The sequence below is a fragment of the Protopterus annectens genome, chromosome 10.part0 (genome assembly GCF_019279795.1).
Source record: "Protopterus annectens isolate FY-2018-M chromosome 10.part0, PAN1.0, whole genome shotgun sequence".
Classification (NCBI taxonomy): Eukaryota; Metazoa; Chordata; order Ceratodontiformes; family Protopteridae; genus Protopterus; species Protopterus annectens.
The window spans coordinates 757,677,678-757,692,627 of record NC_056744.1 but is presented as its reverse complement, the minus strand read 5'-3'; the positions used below and the strand labels follow the sequence as shown (position 1 = coordinate 757,692,627).

Genomic DNA, 14,950 nt, shown 5'->3' with positions numbered 1-14,950 from the left:
TGGTCCCTTTAAGGCCACATTTTTGGCCTTGGCAAGCACAGAGATGACTTGTTCTCTAGAGGTACTAGGCAGAGGATTTATATCAGGTATGCTTTGGGATATGGTAGATGGGGATACAGGGAGTGAAGTTTTGCACTCCATTTGGCAGCTAGCAGGTTGCTGACATCTTCAAGTGTAGTATGAGTGATCTCATTTACAACCAGTTTAGCACATACCTGGGCATTCCCTTTTAGATTCAGATGTAGTTAAAGAATGCCTTATGATTATCCTTGGCTAGGAGATGCAATTTTAGTTCATAATTTGCTTTAGAAGACTTTACAAAATTTCTGATATACTTGTTTAGGCTTTGGAGGGAACTCTTCCTCTGCAGAGTGATATCCCTGTTGCTTTTGGACAGCAGTTTCTTCCTCTTGTTATATAACCTGTTTATACTTGAAGTCCAGCACCATGGCTTGTTTTTATGGGAAGACCTGGGTTTGATCTGGTCAGGTACAGCAGAATTTATGCAGTTGATTAAGTGTACATTGATGTATGTGAATGCGGGGGGTATGAAACCTTTTATACCATTGCTTAGTAGTTTGTAGTTAGCTTTGGTAAAGTTTTCAATAATGTTTGTTCCTGTGAGGGTGTCAGTTCCAGTAGTTACTTCAAATGAGACTGATGTGTGGTCTGATTCTGACCTAACCAAGGAGGGTATGATGCATGGGAAAGTACAGTGCCCCCCCATGTTGGTGAGTACTATGTCGAGAGCATTAGAGCCCCTAGTGGGGATGCATACTATCTGTTCCAGATTATTTGTATTAACAAAGTCTAGGAACCACTGGGCAAACATGTTTTGCTCTTGTATTTCCCCCACTCTATGGAAGGATAGTTGAAATCTCCCATGAATAATGTGTTGGGCTGTATGGCAAGGGATTCCAGTAAATCCAAGTATTCAGTGTGCTTATACTAGTTAATGGTGGGGGGTCTATAGTTAGCAATGATGTGGTCCAATAGTTAACTGGACATAGAGTAGTTCAAGAGAGTCATGCTGTTTGACCAGTCTCAAAGTGTATTTGGTTTTAATAAAGATGGATACACCTCCACCTTTGGTTCCTTCATGCTCATTTTAAGGTCTGATTGTATGGAATGTATTGTAGGCTTGCATGGCTGGGGTGTTTTCAGCAGCCTTGAACCATGAATCAGTAACTGCACAGACATCAGCATCCTGCAAGGAACTTATAAACAAAGACATTGGCAACCTTCAAACACTGGACCCCACCCAGTTTGGGTTTGTGAAGGGCCGATCTTGTCTCCTGAACCTGATTGACTTCTTTGAATTAGTCTCCAGAGCCATGGACAAGGGTAAGGTGGTCCACACAGCCTATCTAGACCTTGCCAAGGCCTTTGACACCATCCCCCACTCTGGAATCATAGATAAACTTACTAAGTTGGGCATTAATCCCTGTGTCACCCAATGGGTTGCTAAATGGCTTACTGATAGAACCCACACTGTAAAAGTAGCCAACTCCAAATCCAGCTCCAGACAAGTGACAAGTGGAGTACCTCAGGGTTCAGTCCTGGGGCCACTCTTGTTTGGCATCTACTTCTCTGAAGTACAGGTCAACACTAAGGGACTCTGGCTAACAAAGTTTGCAGATGACTGCAAACTGGGAGCCATTATTGAATCCCCAAATGATGTGGATACTCTACAAAAGGGCCTTACGGAAACAGATGCTTGGTGCCAGAGACATGGGCTCAAGCTCAATGCCAAGAAATGTATTGTTATCCCCTTTGGGAAAAAACATGTATCCATGAATTACCATATAGGTGGCAGTACACTAAACACAGAAAGTGTGATAAGAGACTTAGGGACACAGGTGGGCAGTGGTCTCACCTTCGATAACCACATTGCCACAACAGTCAAGAAATCATTCTATGTGGCACACCTCATCACAAAGGGCTTTTCATCCAGAAAAAAGGAGGTCATTGTCCCACTGTACTCATCCCTCATTAGACCCATTATAGAATACAATGCCCCATTTGGTATGTACCTCTCAAGACTTCTGCAACAACTGGAAAGGCCTCAGAAATACCTCACTAAAAGAATCACAGGCCTAAAGCAGATGCCCTACGCTGACTGCCTTAAAAAACTCCAGCTATACTCTGTCGCATATCGTCTACTCAGAGGCGATCTCTGCTTAACATAGAAGGCCATGTCAAACCCAGAGCTGTTGGACATGCTACACTTAAAGAAATCCCAATCCCTCAGAGCTACATGCTCCAGGGATCTAAACCTTGTCATCACAATAAACAAAACATGCTGGAGGGATAGGTTCCTGACCCAGAGACTCCCCAGACTCTGGAATAGATTGCCCATACATGTCAAGCAGAGTGCCTCTTTGGACCTCTTCAAGAGGAACCTTGACGATTGGATGGGAGAAAGGAAATTCACCCCAGGGATCACGTCAGTCGCCCTGCTAGACAGGGGTCCAGGAAAGTAAATAATGTGGGAAGAAATAGCCAGGGAATTGTTATGGCTAGACTTGTATAGGCCCTAGGGCTGATAGCCTAGTACCAACCTATGAACCTATGAACAATGGTTTAAAAAGTCCAATGAACATGTGGCAGAAACAGACAAATGTAGGTTTTGTAAAACAGAATTGGAAACAGTCACACACCTTGTTGCTAGTTGTGATATACTAATGGCAGAAGAACTGTATACTGAAAGGCATAATAATGTGGCAAGACTGTTGCACTGGGGATTGTGCAAGCATTATAATAATGAAGTAGCTGTAAAGCACTGGAAGCATTTGCCACAAAGCATCATAGAAAATGATGAAATCTGCATCACATGGGATCAACTATTAGCAACAGTTCAAAAGATAGATGCAAGAAAACCAGCTATAGTGGTCCATGAAAAGAAGACAAAAGTAGCATTGATCATTGAAATCGCTACACCCAGTGACTAGTTTCTTGCATACAGAGAGATACAAAGTCATAAAATATCAGGATTTATAGGCAGAAACAAGAGCAATGTAGAAGAAAGATACCCAGACAGTTCCAGTAGTAGTAGAAGCCACAGGTCTCATAAAAACAAATCTGCAGTCATATTTAAATATTTTAGCAAGGGGCAAAGGAAAATAATTTTCTTGGGTGGAGAAAGCCAGGGTACCATTTGGCTAGGCTTATATAGGCCCTAGGGCCAATAGCCTAGTACCTACCTATGAACCTATGAACCTATGAGTGCTTGCAGGGTGTGCAGTTTCATGTTTAATCTCCTAGCATTAAGCAGCACAACCCTGTGTTTGTCTCAATTTGATTTTATGTTGGAAAATTTGTTGCTTTGACATTGCTTAAAAAAGGCATTATGAGGGAGGCAATGGCCTTTGTCAGTATCCAATAGCCTAGTGGAGGCAGGTGCAGACCATCTCTAGCAAAGCAGCAATGTCTGTCTACCATATCTTTCAGGCTGACAGTTAATGGATCCCCCTGGACTGACACCAGAAGCAAAGCCAATCGCGGAAGTCAATAATATTTTGTTTATATTATGGCATCATCCTGGATGAGGTAAGGATACTTTTTAAGGCTAGGGACATACCGATCTGGGGCTCATAATCAGAGGTTCCATCATGCCTCTCTTCATATAATCCAGAGAGGTACACGTGAAGTAATTCACTCCAACATGGACTATGACAGAGTCATAACAGTATTTGTTCTTGAGTGACTTGAGTGCATGCATGATTTGTCAGATCCTGGCACCTGATAGGCAGCTGACCATATCCTTCTCCTTGTCCAGTCTCCTGAGAGGGATATCTGTGTGTCTCACTAAGGACTTGCCTATGACATTTGATGTGTTTTGCCTTAGGGGCTTATTTGTTGAGACAGTGTGTGTGTGTGTGTGTGTGTGTGTGTGTGTGTGTGTGTGTGTGTGTGTGTGTGTGTGTGTGTGTGTGTGTGTCTGTGTGTGTGTGTGTGTGTGTTGATATATGTAGTGGGCTTTTTTTTGCTTAGTGGTGAGTGTGGGTGATATACATTTGGGAGGTCTTTGTTCTTTTGGTAGGCTGTTAGTGAGTACCTCCACGTATGTAGGTTTATGCGTTGTGACCTTATTTTGTGTGAGAGATGAGATTTGCTCAAGTGGTGTAGCATGTCTGCTGACAACCTGTCGGATGTCTAAGTTTCTTTTTTACATGAGAGAATTGGCTCCAATTCCACAGTGTATTTGCATCTCTCACATAGGGTGTTAGTTTGCTTTAGGAGTAAATGGTTGTCAGTATACACAAAGCTATTGCTACATTGCCTCAAGATGCCAATATCAATCAAGCTGTCAGGAGAAATGATGGGAAACTGCATGTCTATTATGGTCAGACTTTCCTGAATGTGGTATTTGGACTTAGGACTTTGGCTTAGCTATTGGGCAAGTTTGCTGATGATTGCAAAGGCAATGGATTTGAGTAGGTTGTAAATGACAGGTGTGAGAACGCTGCTTAGAACGCAACTGAGTTGCCCTTTTTTGAGCAGGGAAGGTTGTCCAATAGACCAGTTAAACTGGTTGGTTTGACATATCACTCTATTATTAAGTTGTATTTTTCCAGCTGTAGCCAATGAATGTTCTTATTTTCCAGCTAAAATCATGACATATTGATAGATATGCTAACAATATTTGTATTATTTTAAAAGTTCTTAGCTCCTTTTTGTAAACATATTTTACAACAGACTACTGTTAAGTATTACAGAGGCCTAATGGTAAGAATATTAATGCAAAAACTAAGCCGATTGTTTATACATACTGGGGAACAAACATGAAAAGTTTCCAGCCATAGTTTAAGAGAAGGCTGGTCTAGGATTATTCTTTTCCCAGATGGCAGAAAAAACTGTAAATCTCTTTAACTGATTTTTATCAACATATCACCAGACTTGTTTTAAATGCACTAGATGACATTTAATGGAGTTTTCAAACTCTCTGTATGCTATCAGTGTGGACTACACAACATTGATGAAATAAAATTTGGTGGAATTATTATTAGATGAAGAGACATTGAAGTACAGCCCATTACATCAGTAAATTACTTTCTCATACAAGATTAGAAATTAATCTTAATGTGAAATTATATCAATGTGTTAAGCTGGAACTACAATTGACAGAACACCAGACACTAGAATTTATATTAGCCTGCATGACTACCAAAATATATTCTCACCTTCTGGAAATCTAAAGCATTATATTCCTTCACAGAACAAGACTGTGAAATATAATTAGGGATTATTGTATACGTATGACTGCATTTAGTGTCCTCTGCAATCTGAAGTTTTTTTTAAAGAAATCAATAAAAGTGGCAGAAGCACAGCACCGTTCAACAAAATGTTAGAATAATTTTTAAAAAATGTCATATTGTACTATTACTATGAACATAAATCTGCTTTTCTACTTTTTATAAAGTAGGCAATTAATTTGGGAATGGAATATCTTTTTCCATAACACGTTATGAGTTCCCCTGCCTTTACATTTGGTAGTCAACTTATGTGAAAGAAGAAACAAGAGATCTCTTTCCTGACTCCTTAATTTTTGTTGGCTCAATAGACTTTTATAAGTATTGGGATTCCATGGAGTTGCCTTACTCTTAATTAGTTAGGCCTTCCAATCTAAAACATAGATTCACTATATGCAAATGTTCCAAAACTGAAGGGTTTTTCCAAATGCAATTCCTATTATTAATGGCATTTCTACTGAATAAAATAAAAAAGAAATACAAGGATTTAAGAAGTTGCTAGATCTTAGAAATTAAGTTCAGGGTACTTTGTCAGATGTTTTGAAGGAGTAAATTATTTTAACAAAGGAAATTATTATTTTGAGCTGGGATACAGAAACTGAATTGTCTAGACACGGTAGGCCATATTAAGTATAATGTTGGCAAAAAAGCAATTATTAGAAAAAGGAAAATCAAAAACAAAACCAGCTGTAACAGAATTATTGTAGGTTGCAAAGCAGATACAAGAGTTAGATGTGAGATTTTTAAATAGGAAAATATGTAAACTACACAGAAATAAATGGAAACTGTGGGAATAATACATACAAAATAATGTTTAGGAGAAGGAGAAGTGAGGTTTCAAGGAATGTAGGGCTTGAGCAATCTGTATAATATAAAACTGAATAATTGTTACAGAAATAATATTTGTGTAATACATAAAAAAAAAATTGTAATTATTTGTTTTCTCTTCTATAATTGATTGTGTTCTCATATTACTATGCAATGCACAATGTTAATAAATATGCTTTAAAAAGTAATGTAAGCATACCTTCCATAATAAAGTCACTTGTTTTTCTTTACTTATAGGATCCTCACTAATTATCCTCCAGAAATCAGGGCCTCTTGCTGGAGCTATAACAAAGCAAACCATAACAATATCATTCTACAATGTAAGTTCACTCGAGTTTCAGGTTTCAAGAGACAAAAAAAATTCAGCAGTAAATAAGGAAATTTTAATTCTTACCTCTTATATCCCGAATAGTTGTATATGCAGGCTCACTCCACTGACTCCAGTAGCCTGTAGTATTAAACCTTCTACAGCGGACTTGAGTTATGTACACAATGCATGGATCTGAAACTTCTATGTAACTTGATTCTCCGTCTAAAAAGTTCTGTATCTAGAGTAAGACAAGTTATGAATTTTTGTTGTGACTGTCAAAACTCTCTTGATTCATCCAAATGAAGAAATATGGAATACATCAAATGTCAAAAGTAGCATAGTTAATATTAGCAAGAAGTCATTCATTCGCTTTTCAGAATTCATGCATCATCATTCTGCCTGACATTCATAATGATCAGACTTAGTAAACAATCACGTGATACTCAATGGAAAAATTGCTTTCTTTTCAACAGCATTTACTTCTGCTATCAGTGACTTATTTAGTTATAAATTACTGTACAGTGCAGAAACTCGTGTGAAAAGTTTACAAATATCATGCCTGATTAGAATATAAGAGAAAATATACACACACACACACACACACACACACACACACACACACACACACACACACACACACATGTGCATGCATTTGTGTGTGTAAAACATTTTCATCATATTTCCAACCCACAGCTCTTAATATAGCCTAGAACTGTTTCTCCACGTTTGTCATTACTGACACATTATGTGGTGCATGGTGTGATAAACTGACGTATTTTATTTGCGGATACTCCAATACCAGACTGCTCAAGTTATCATTTGGCTGTAATTCTGAATATATGCTCACTATTGCATATGTACACATAAAACTACCTTATCAGGAACCTTAACAGACCCACCACTTTTTAACACTGAAAACACTTAGCTGGTTCGAAGTTCCTCAGCACCTATCTTATATCCAGCTCATCTTAGCCCAAAAAATCATCTATATCTCATTTGCCTGCCCAGTAATTAACCACAAATTCCAATTCTATCTACCAATCCATCCCCTTCAGTCAAATGATAAACAGCTGCTTACCATCTACACAAACCACAAAGGGCTGCTGGAGTCAATCTCTATTACAGTAATACAACTAGAACTTGGAATAAAATTCTTATATATGAGGTCTTTCTCACACCTTCATCTCTTCAAAGCATTACTAAAATACTTTCTCTCTGCCTCCTAGCTTTTTCCTCTGCTGCTCATCTGGGACATAGCTCTCCTAACACTCTTCATCGCCTTTCTTATACATCCCTTTAAAGAGTTAAATAACTTAACATGTTTATCCCCTTGTACTTCTTAAACTACTATATCTCCTTCTAATAAGCACAGCCACATTGCTACTCTAGCCCTACTTTTCTATTAACACTTAAACTTCCTTATTCCCTGCAATACCTCACTCTATTGCATTCACCACTCTTCTATCTGTAAACTCTCAAGACAGTGTTTGCATATTAATGTCTGTGAATGGCAATACAAATTTTATTATGCTGACTAATATTCTGTGTATTCACTGAAGCTGCATTTTTCTTTTGGAAATATTGATTGCATTAAATTTGTTAACCTGGAGCTTTCCTTCCCGGATAGTAGATACTCCTGCCTTGTGCTGTTATCCATAAATAAAAACCATAACAAGACAGTAGTTTTAGAGCTCTTGATCATTTTCCATTATGGACTCATATGTAGTGTTTGGGTCAAGCTTGGATTCCAGCAGTGACAAGCTAGTCTTTATTTGTCCTCCAAATATTAGCTGTGAAAGGCTTACTTCTCTGGCACTTTTTGGATTACCATAATATGATACAGCAGCTCTGTCAGGATCTGATTGCCTTAAAATCATCTTAGCAGTTTGCTCTGCCCTCTCAACAGCTCCATTAGACACAGGATAGTGAAGACTTTATGTAGAAAGAATGAAAATGGACTGTGTGTCCAGTGGGCATACTAGGTTAACAAATAGGCATTATTATTATGGTCTAATGATAATACAACATTTCAGATTTTCCAAAACAACATTTGTCTTTGTTTAGTTTCAAACTTGAGTTCTTAATGGTTTGGAGCTGTACTTCCAGCCAAAAACCATGTGTCTATCAAGATCAAACACAAATACATCAGCCATGATAGTATCAACACCATCATGCTTTTTCAACATAATGCTAATTTTGTGTTAAAATATTTCACATGCTGTAGTTATCCCAAATGGCAGTCTTTAAAAAAAATGAAACATGAAACTTTCAGTTCTAGTAAAAAGGGGAAATGAGGGTGTTTATCTTTTTACTGCCTTTCTATAATTACATCTATGAAAATCCACTTAAAGTCTCTAATATGAACACTTTGATATCACTCTGTTTTACTGCAATTGGTAGAATTAGTAGAATAAACCCTTCTTCAATAACTGTTTCACTTTTCTTCTTCAGGTTGAGACATATTCATACCTTTCCATTATTTTTAATGACTGAAACAAGGATGCTTATAGCCACATCAAGTGCTTTGCTTTTGACAGTATTGGAAATGGCACTCTTCTAGGTGTGGTCAATGCATATGGGATAGTGTTTGCCTCTGCTTTTACTGGATCACACTTAGACTAACTTCATCAAAGACATGTATATTAATTTCATTTATTCTGGCAACTAGCCCCATTTTGCACCTTACAGTTCTGCTGAGCAGATTACTTATACACAGACCATCCGGCACATAAACCTACAACTCATACTTGTATCCTTCCACACAAACACTGCTGATAAGCTATCCACACATTCCAGATTACCTGCAGAAATATGCATTTCTGCTTCCATTTCATGCAGCTGTGGGCACAGTAGGCTAGTTTTATAAGTAGCACATGATATTACAGTAATATTGTCCAGAAATCAATCTTAAAACTTTGTGGGGTTCAATGAAATTGGAAGTCTTAATTGCTAGTCTCACTCAATATTTGACACAACCAGTGAATTCGAAAAAATGCTTTCTTAGCATTTTTCTCGATTTTAAATCTAAAAGCTACTTCTTTAACTAACTTACATTTACAAACTTCAGCAATATGCCCAAATGTATTGAATTTCTTAGGCCTTCTGCCATGTGCATCACACCACTTTAACTCAGAATGAAAAGGGTTATGCCTCGTACATTTACCAAGCCATCCACTTTGTTTCTTGTGTACACATCTACCCAGGCCAGCATAATGCTTTTTATTGAACTTGCTGTTTTCTCTGTACTTTGCCACACACAATTTATATATTGTATTGAGTTTAGCATTTTGTCTCTTTACTAGTTCATCCCTCTTAGCAATTTATGTTGCTATTTTCAAAATTAAATGTACATCTAGCTGCAACTTTTAAATTTACTTCTAGCTCCACATTTTGAAACCTTTTGGCATCACTGAGCCCAGTAACAATTCTGCGTCTAATTTGTTCATCTTTAATTTTACAAAACACAAAGTTTTCAGTAATTTCATCTAAGCATCTTACAGAAGCTTCAAAAATAACTTTTTTAGCTTGAATACATTTGTAAAAGTATATGTTTTTTTGGATGCATGTCATTTCATCAAAAAGTCAACTTGTGAAAATCTACTCATTAAAAAAAAAGCAAAGCAAATATATCTCCTGAAGTTGTATATAACAACTTCATATTTCCATTGTAGTGGAAGAAGGGCAAAAAACACAAGAAGTACACCACCAGCTCATACAACCAAGCATAATGTAATAAGGCAAATTAAATTATTACTTACACAATTTTATGAAAGGACATATCAATGATTAATCATTTTACAATATACAAAAGCATTTATTTTATTTTTGTTGGTTTAGATGAAATGAGTTTAAAAGAGTTGAGTTTAAATAAACTGAGTCAAGTTTTTGATGAAATGACAACACATCCATTTTCATTTATAATACTTAATTTGGACAAAAAATGTTCATTGATTTTAGCAATTACTGAGTGAAATGTAATACTTTTGCCCTGAGAAAATGAGAGTGAATTCTATATTGCTTCCACATCCTTGTCAATAGTTCATATTTCATAGTTATGTACTAAGCTAATGACCAATGAACACCAGGGCATTTATAAACTTAACCATGAAATCCAACCCATTTGTGTCCCTATCTATTATTGGCTTTTTTATGAGTGGGTCTGTTAGTTTGGTGGTTTCTAGAGGTTATGTGGGGGGATATGTTTGTTCGGGCATTACTGTCCACTTCTGTCTATCAGAGACATGGGGAACAGATGCAGGGTGAATTTCCAATTTCACATCCATTGGTCAAGGTTATGCTTAAATAGAGTTATGGATTGTATGCTTCACAAGGATGGGGAGCTTATTCCAGAGCAAGGGAATCCTCTGAGACACAAATCAGTATCACTGACATATCTTATTTATGTTACAAACAAAATTTAAATCCTTGGACATAGTGGTTCTGATGTTGTTCATTTTGTGGATATACAAAAGGTCCACCAGAGCTGGATCCGAGGATGCCTTGTATGCTAGGCATAGATCATCTCACAATAACCTGTAAGAGACAGCATATGGAGATAGGACTTTAAGGCAATCTGTATAGAACAATGTATTTATACCCTGGATTCTCTGGGTAAAAAACATTTGTGGCCATTCCAACTGTTGCATATGTTTGGTCAGATACATGCCAAAGGGTGCATTGTACTTGAGGATGGATCTGAGAAGCACCATATAAAGTGACTCTGTGACTTCCTTGGACCTGGATGCCATGCTCTTACTTATACATTGGTCAACATAGAATGATTTTCTTACTATCATCTATATGTGTTTCCAGATCCCTGATTACTGGGTCAATGCTTAGGGGAGTCTTATCGATTGTGTAATTAGCCTGGGTGGCCATCCCCAAAAGGCACTATAAAGCATTACTTGGCACTGATTTTTAGTTTGTGACTTTGGCACCATTAATTTGTCTGTGTTAGACCCTGTTGTAAGACACTGGTGTCATGAAGGAATCCATGATAGCTCCCAATTTGTAGTGTCTGCAAACCTGGTCAGCCAAACAGGCCCTTGGCATTATTCTTTACCTCTGAAATGGAGATGCCAAGCAGAAGAGGTTCCAGTAAGTGCCCTGAAGTACTCAGCTGGTGATCAATCTCTTACTGGAGATAGTATCCCTATTCCTGCCTTCCTGGCACCTCCCTCTGGGCCAGCTAACAATCCAATGAGTTATGTAGGGGTTTATGCCCAGTTCAGTGAGTTTGCCAACCATACTCAAGTCCAGTATTGTATAGAGTGCCTTATCTAGGTCCAGGTAGGCATTATGCACCATTTTACATCATCCATTGCCTTGGTGAGCTTCTCAAAGAAGTCCACCAGATTTAGTAGGCATGATTTTCCCCTGACAAAGACAGAGTGGGTTGGGTCTGGTGACTGAAGGTTGCTTATATCTTTGTTAATCATTTCCATGATAATTTGTTTCATGGCTTTACATGTTAGACTAGTCAGACTAATAAGTCTGTAATGTCTGGCATCATTTGATGGTCCATTCTTTTGAAGTGAGATAACACTTGCAGTCCTCCATCCTCATGGTACAAAGCCTGTTTTGAGGCTATAGTTGCAAAATTGACTCAAGTCATGTTTCCAGCTATTTAGTAGGCATCCACGGATGTTGTCAAAGCCCATTGAGCCTGTGTTTTTGGCCTTAGCAACACCAAGACCTGCTCCCTGTTAATAGTTGGGGTGGGAGTAATGCTAGCACTTATTTCATGGAGGGAGGTGGGGGTGAAGTTTGAGCTGAATTTATCTGCCAGCAAATTCACTATGTTGCTCTGCTCAGTGAAGGTGGCTCCACTGACCACTAGTTTGGCACACTGATGCATATAATAAAGCATGCACTTGGATTTCTTCACCTTCATTATCTGGTTCCAATACAATTCAAAAAGTTGTGAAACTCTGCCTCCATGATGGTCAGTCAAATAGTTTTACTAAGCTAGATGTTTATACTGGTTTAAATTTGGCCATTTTCAATGGAAATTTCTAGGGCTTTATTGCTAATATTTACTAAAATAACTACTTTTATAGGAAAAGTAGCTCTTTTCAGTAAAACGTGCTCTGAACTTGGTGGCATCCACTATGTATTTAGCACAGTATTCTGGAATTAAATGGCATTATAAGTTATTTTATCTGAGAGATATCCTCATTCTGATGCTATGTCAGAATGTGCAGCTAGTCATATTCATTGGCAATGCAAATAATATAAGGAAACTCCAACATCTGAAGTAAAACATCAATGTTAAAATGGCAGCACAGGCAGAGGGATGTTAACAGCTTCATCTCTCATTACAAACTTAATACCAACAAACTGGACTCTAAATAATTACGGGATGCATGGCTTTTTAAAGTTATAGTACTGTACTGCATACCCACAGTATATAGAGGTACAGAGATATACACATTTTTTCTCATCATAGTGATCATTTCACTTTAGTGTTTATCACAGATAAGGCCAGGGGAAAAAATCAAATGCATTTATAAAATCTGCAAAGGCACTGATCATAAGTGTGTGATACATATGAAGTGCTTGTTATAAACTTATTAAGGCCTACAGGTGACTCACCCAGCCATAAAACATGCACAGTGGTTGTCAACTAATTGTAGTAGCAGACAGTAGAGTTTAAACTCTAGGTTGGCTGAGTTTTTCTTGCAGTTTTCATCCACATACTGGTAACAATCTTTGCTTTCTTTATTAAATAAATAGGTGGAAAGAAACTTATAAGTATAATAGTCTTCCTTATTGAGTTTTATGAAGAACTTCTACAAGAGGAAATAAGAACTTACACACCTTAATATAAGCCTGTCTGTACCCTGGACCTTTCTATTAGACATTGATTTTATTGTAGTTTCTAACTCATATAGCACTGACTATATATACCATACTGGCTGTTATGATGAGATCTTGTCAGACACATTTATTTTTTGCATGATATGTTTTTTTCTAAAAATAGTCTGACTTCCCACTTTACATCTCTTTATAGCCCTTGATCACTCTCTGAATAAAAGTTAATGAAAAACAAAATCCACAAACAATGAAATAAGTGGACTAAAATGTACCTGATTTTGTTTTCTTAGTCCTCTCCCTGCTCTTTGCCTTTTACCAAATTAGCCACAAGCTTTCACGGTTTCTGTTTCATGTCATGTCCCGAGCATGTAAATGAGTATTCTGTAAATAAAGCTGAGCGCCATATCTGCAATCCCTAGATAATTCCAACTTTCTGTCCAAATAAGCTTTCAAATATCTTGAATTTCTAAACTTGGAAGATTTATGTTGTGCATATGGTTTTTGGACTGAAATTATTTAACAGCTGTATCCTCTGATTGTGTTTCTGATAATTAAAGTTTTAACTATTTTACAGCAAGACTGTACTTCCATCTTAGACTTTTCACACATGGCATTATTTGTGATCTTTTCTAGTTAGTCCATATAGATAAATATCGTAACTCATGTAGCAGTTCTTTAACCTTATGTGTATTAAGTTTTCATCAGCTATGATCGCATCAACATTGTGACCTGCAAGATAAGTACTTCATGGCGAGAAAGAGGACATGGCATTACTTGAACATTCTCTATAATTACTACAAATCCAAAGAAAACTAGAAAGGAATCTGCTCAGTCCATTCATTCTGGAAAATCTCTACGTGTCATGGCTCATTCATTTTTAATCCTTCCACATATACAGCAAATATCTGTTAATGAAGCTTTTGCTATAAAATACATTGTGATTTTAAGCTCTGGTTTTAGACTTGTCAAAAACTTAGCCAGGGGCTATATTAAAATCCTCTGTATCTAGAAATGGATAATCATCTTTTTTTTCCAAGTCCTATCCATGAAGAAAATATGTGGACATACATTAGGATGATTCGTACTGGGTCCATATTAATTCCATGCACTGACAGGACATCGATTTATTTGGCAGCATAACACTAGCCACCTCCCGTCTTTATCATGAGCAACTGATAGATCAATCCACTCCCCTTTTCGCATGCAGTAATACTGCTAATCCTCTTTAAGATGGTTTTGATAGTCTCTACATGCTAAGCACATTCTACTTGAAAAAAGTATATCCGCACTGCTTGCATGCTAACCTTATTCCTTTTAGAAAAATTATTATTAGCTTTAAGTTTCTTAATCAATGTTAATAACTGATGCTGTTAATGTTAGTAATACGAACTCTTGCATTCATAATTAAACATTTCATTATATAAAAGGATTTAGACAAATAATAGCAATGCTAAGTAAACAATAAAGGTCTAAAATATCCTGTGTTGAAAACCTGCTCTGCAGTCAAAATCTCAAAGTACTCTCTGCCCAACCCCAGACACAATAAAGTAAGCACCACAGAGAGCTAGATTTAGATGGGTAGCAAATTAGGACAGCAATTACAACTGAACAACACTGCTGCTCTGGTCATGAGACACAGGAGTAGTTGTATCATTGACATACTCACCAGAGAAAGTTACCTGCTGTGAGGGTAATCATTAGACTGGCAAGGAATACCAGTGCCCGATACATAAATATTACAAGA

General features: G+C 37.3%; 1 protein-coding gene across 3 annotated transcripts in view; it reads right to left on the bottom strand.

Moving 5' to 3' along the window:
- LEPR (leptin receptor) overlaps nt 1-14,950 on the bottom strand; it is a 1,381,011-nt gene that overhangs the window by 272,581 nt on the left and 1,093,480 nt on the right. For all 3 annotated transcript variants that reach the window (XM_044085570.1, XM_044085571.1, XM_044085569.1), the window contains exons 12-13: nt 6,475-6,628; nt 6,280-6,362 (exon numbers count right to left, since the gene is read on the bottom strand). In XM_044085570.1, the coding sequence (XP_043941505.1) occupies nt 6,280-6,362; nt 6,475-6,628 (237 nt within the window). The remainder of the gene's footprint in view (nt 1-6,279; nt 6,363-6,474; nt 6,629-14,950) is intronic.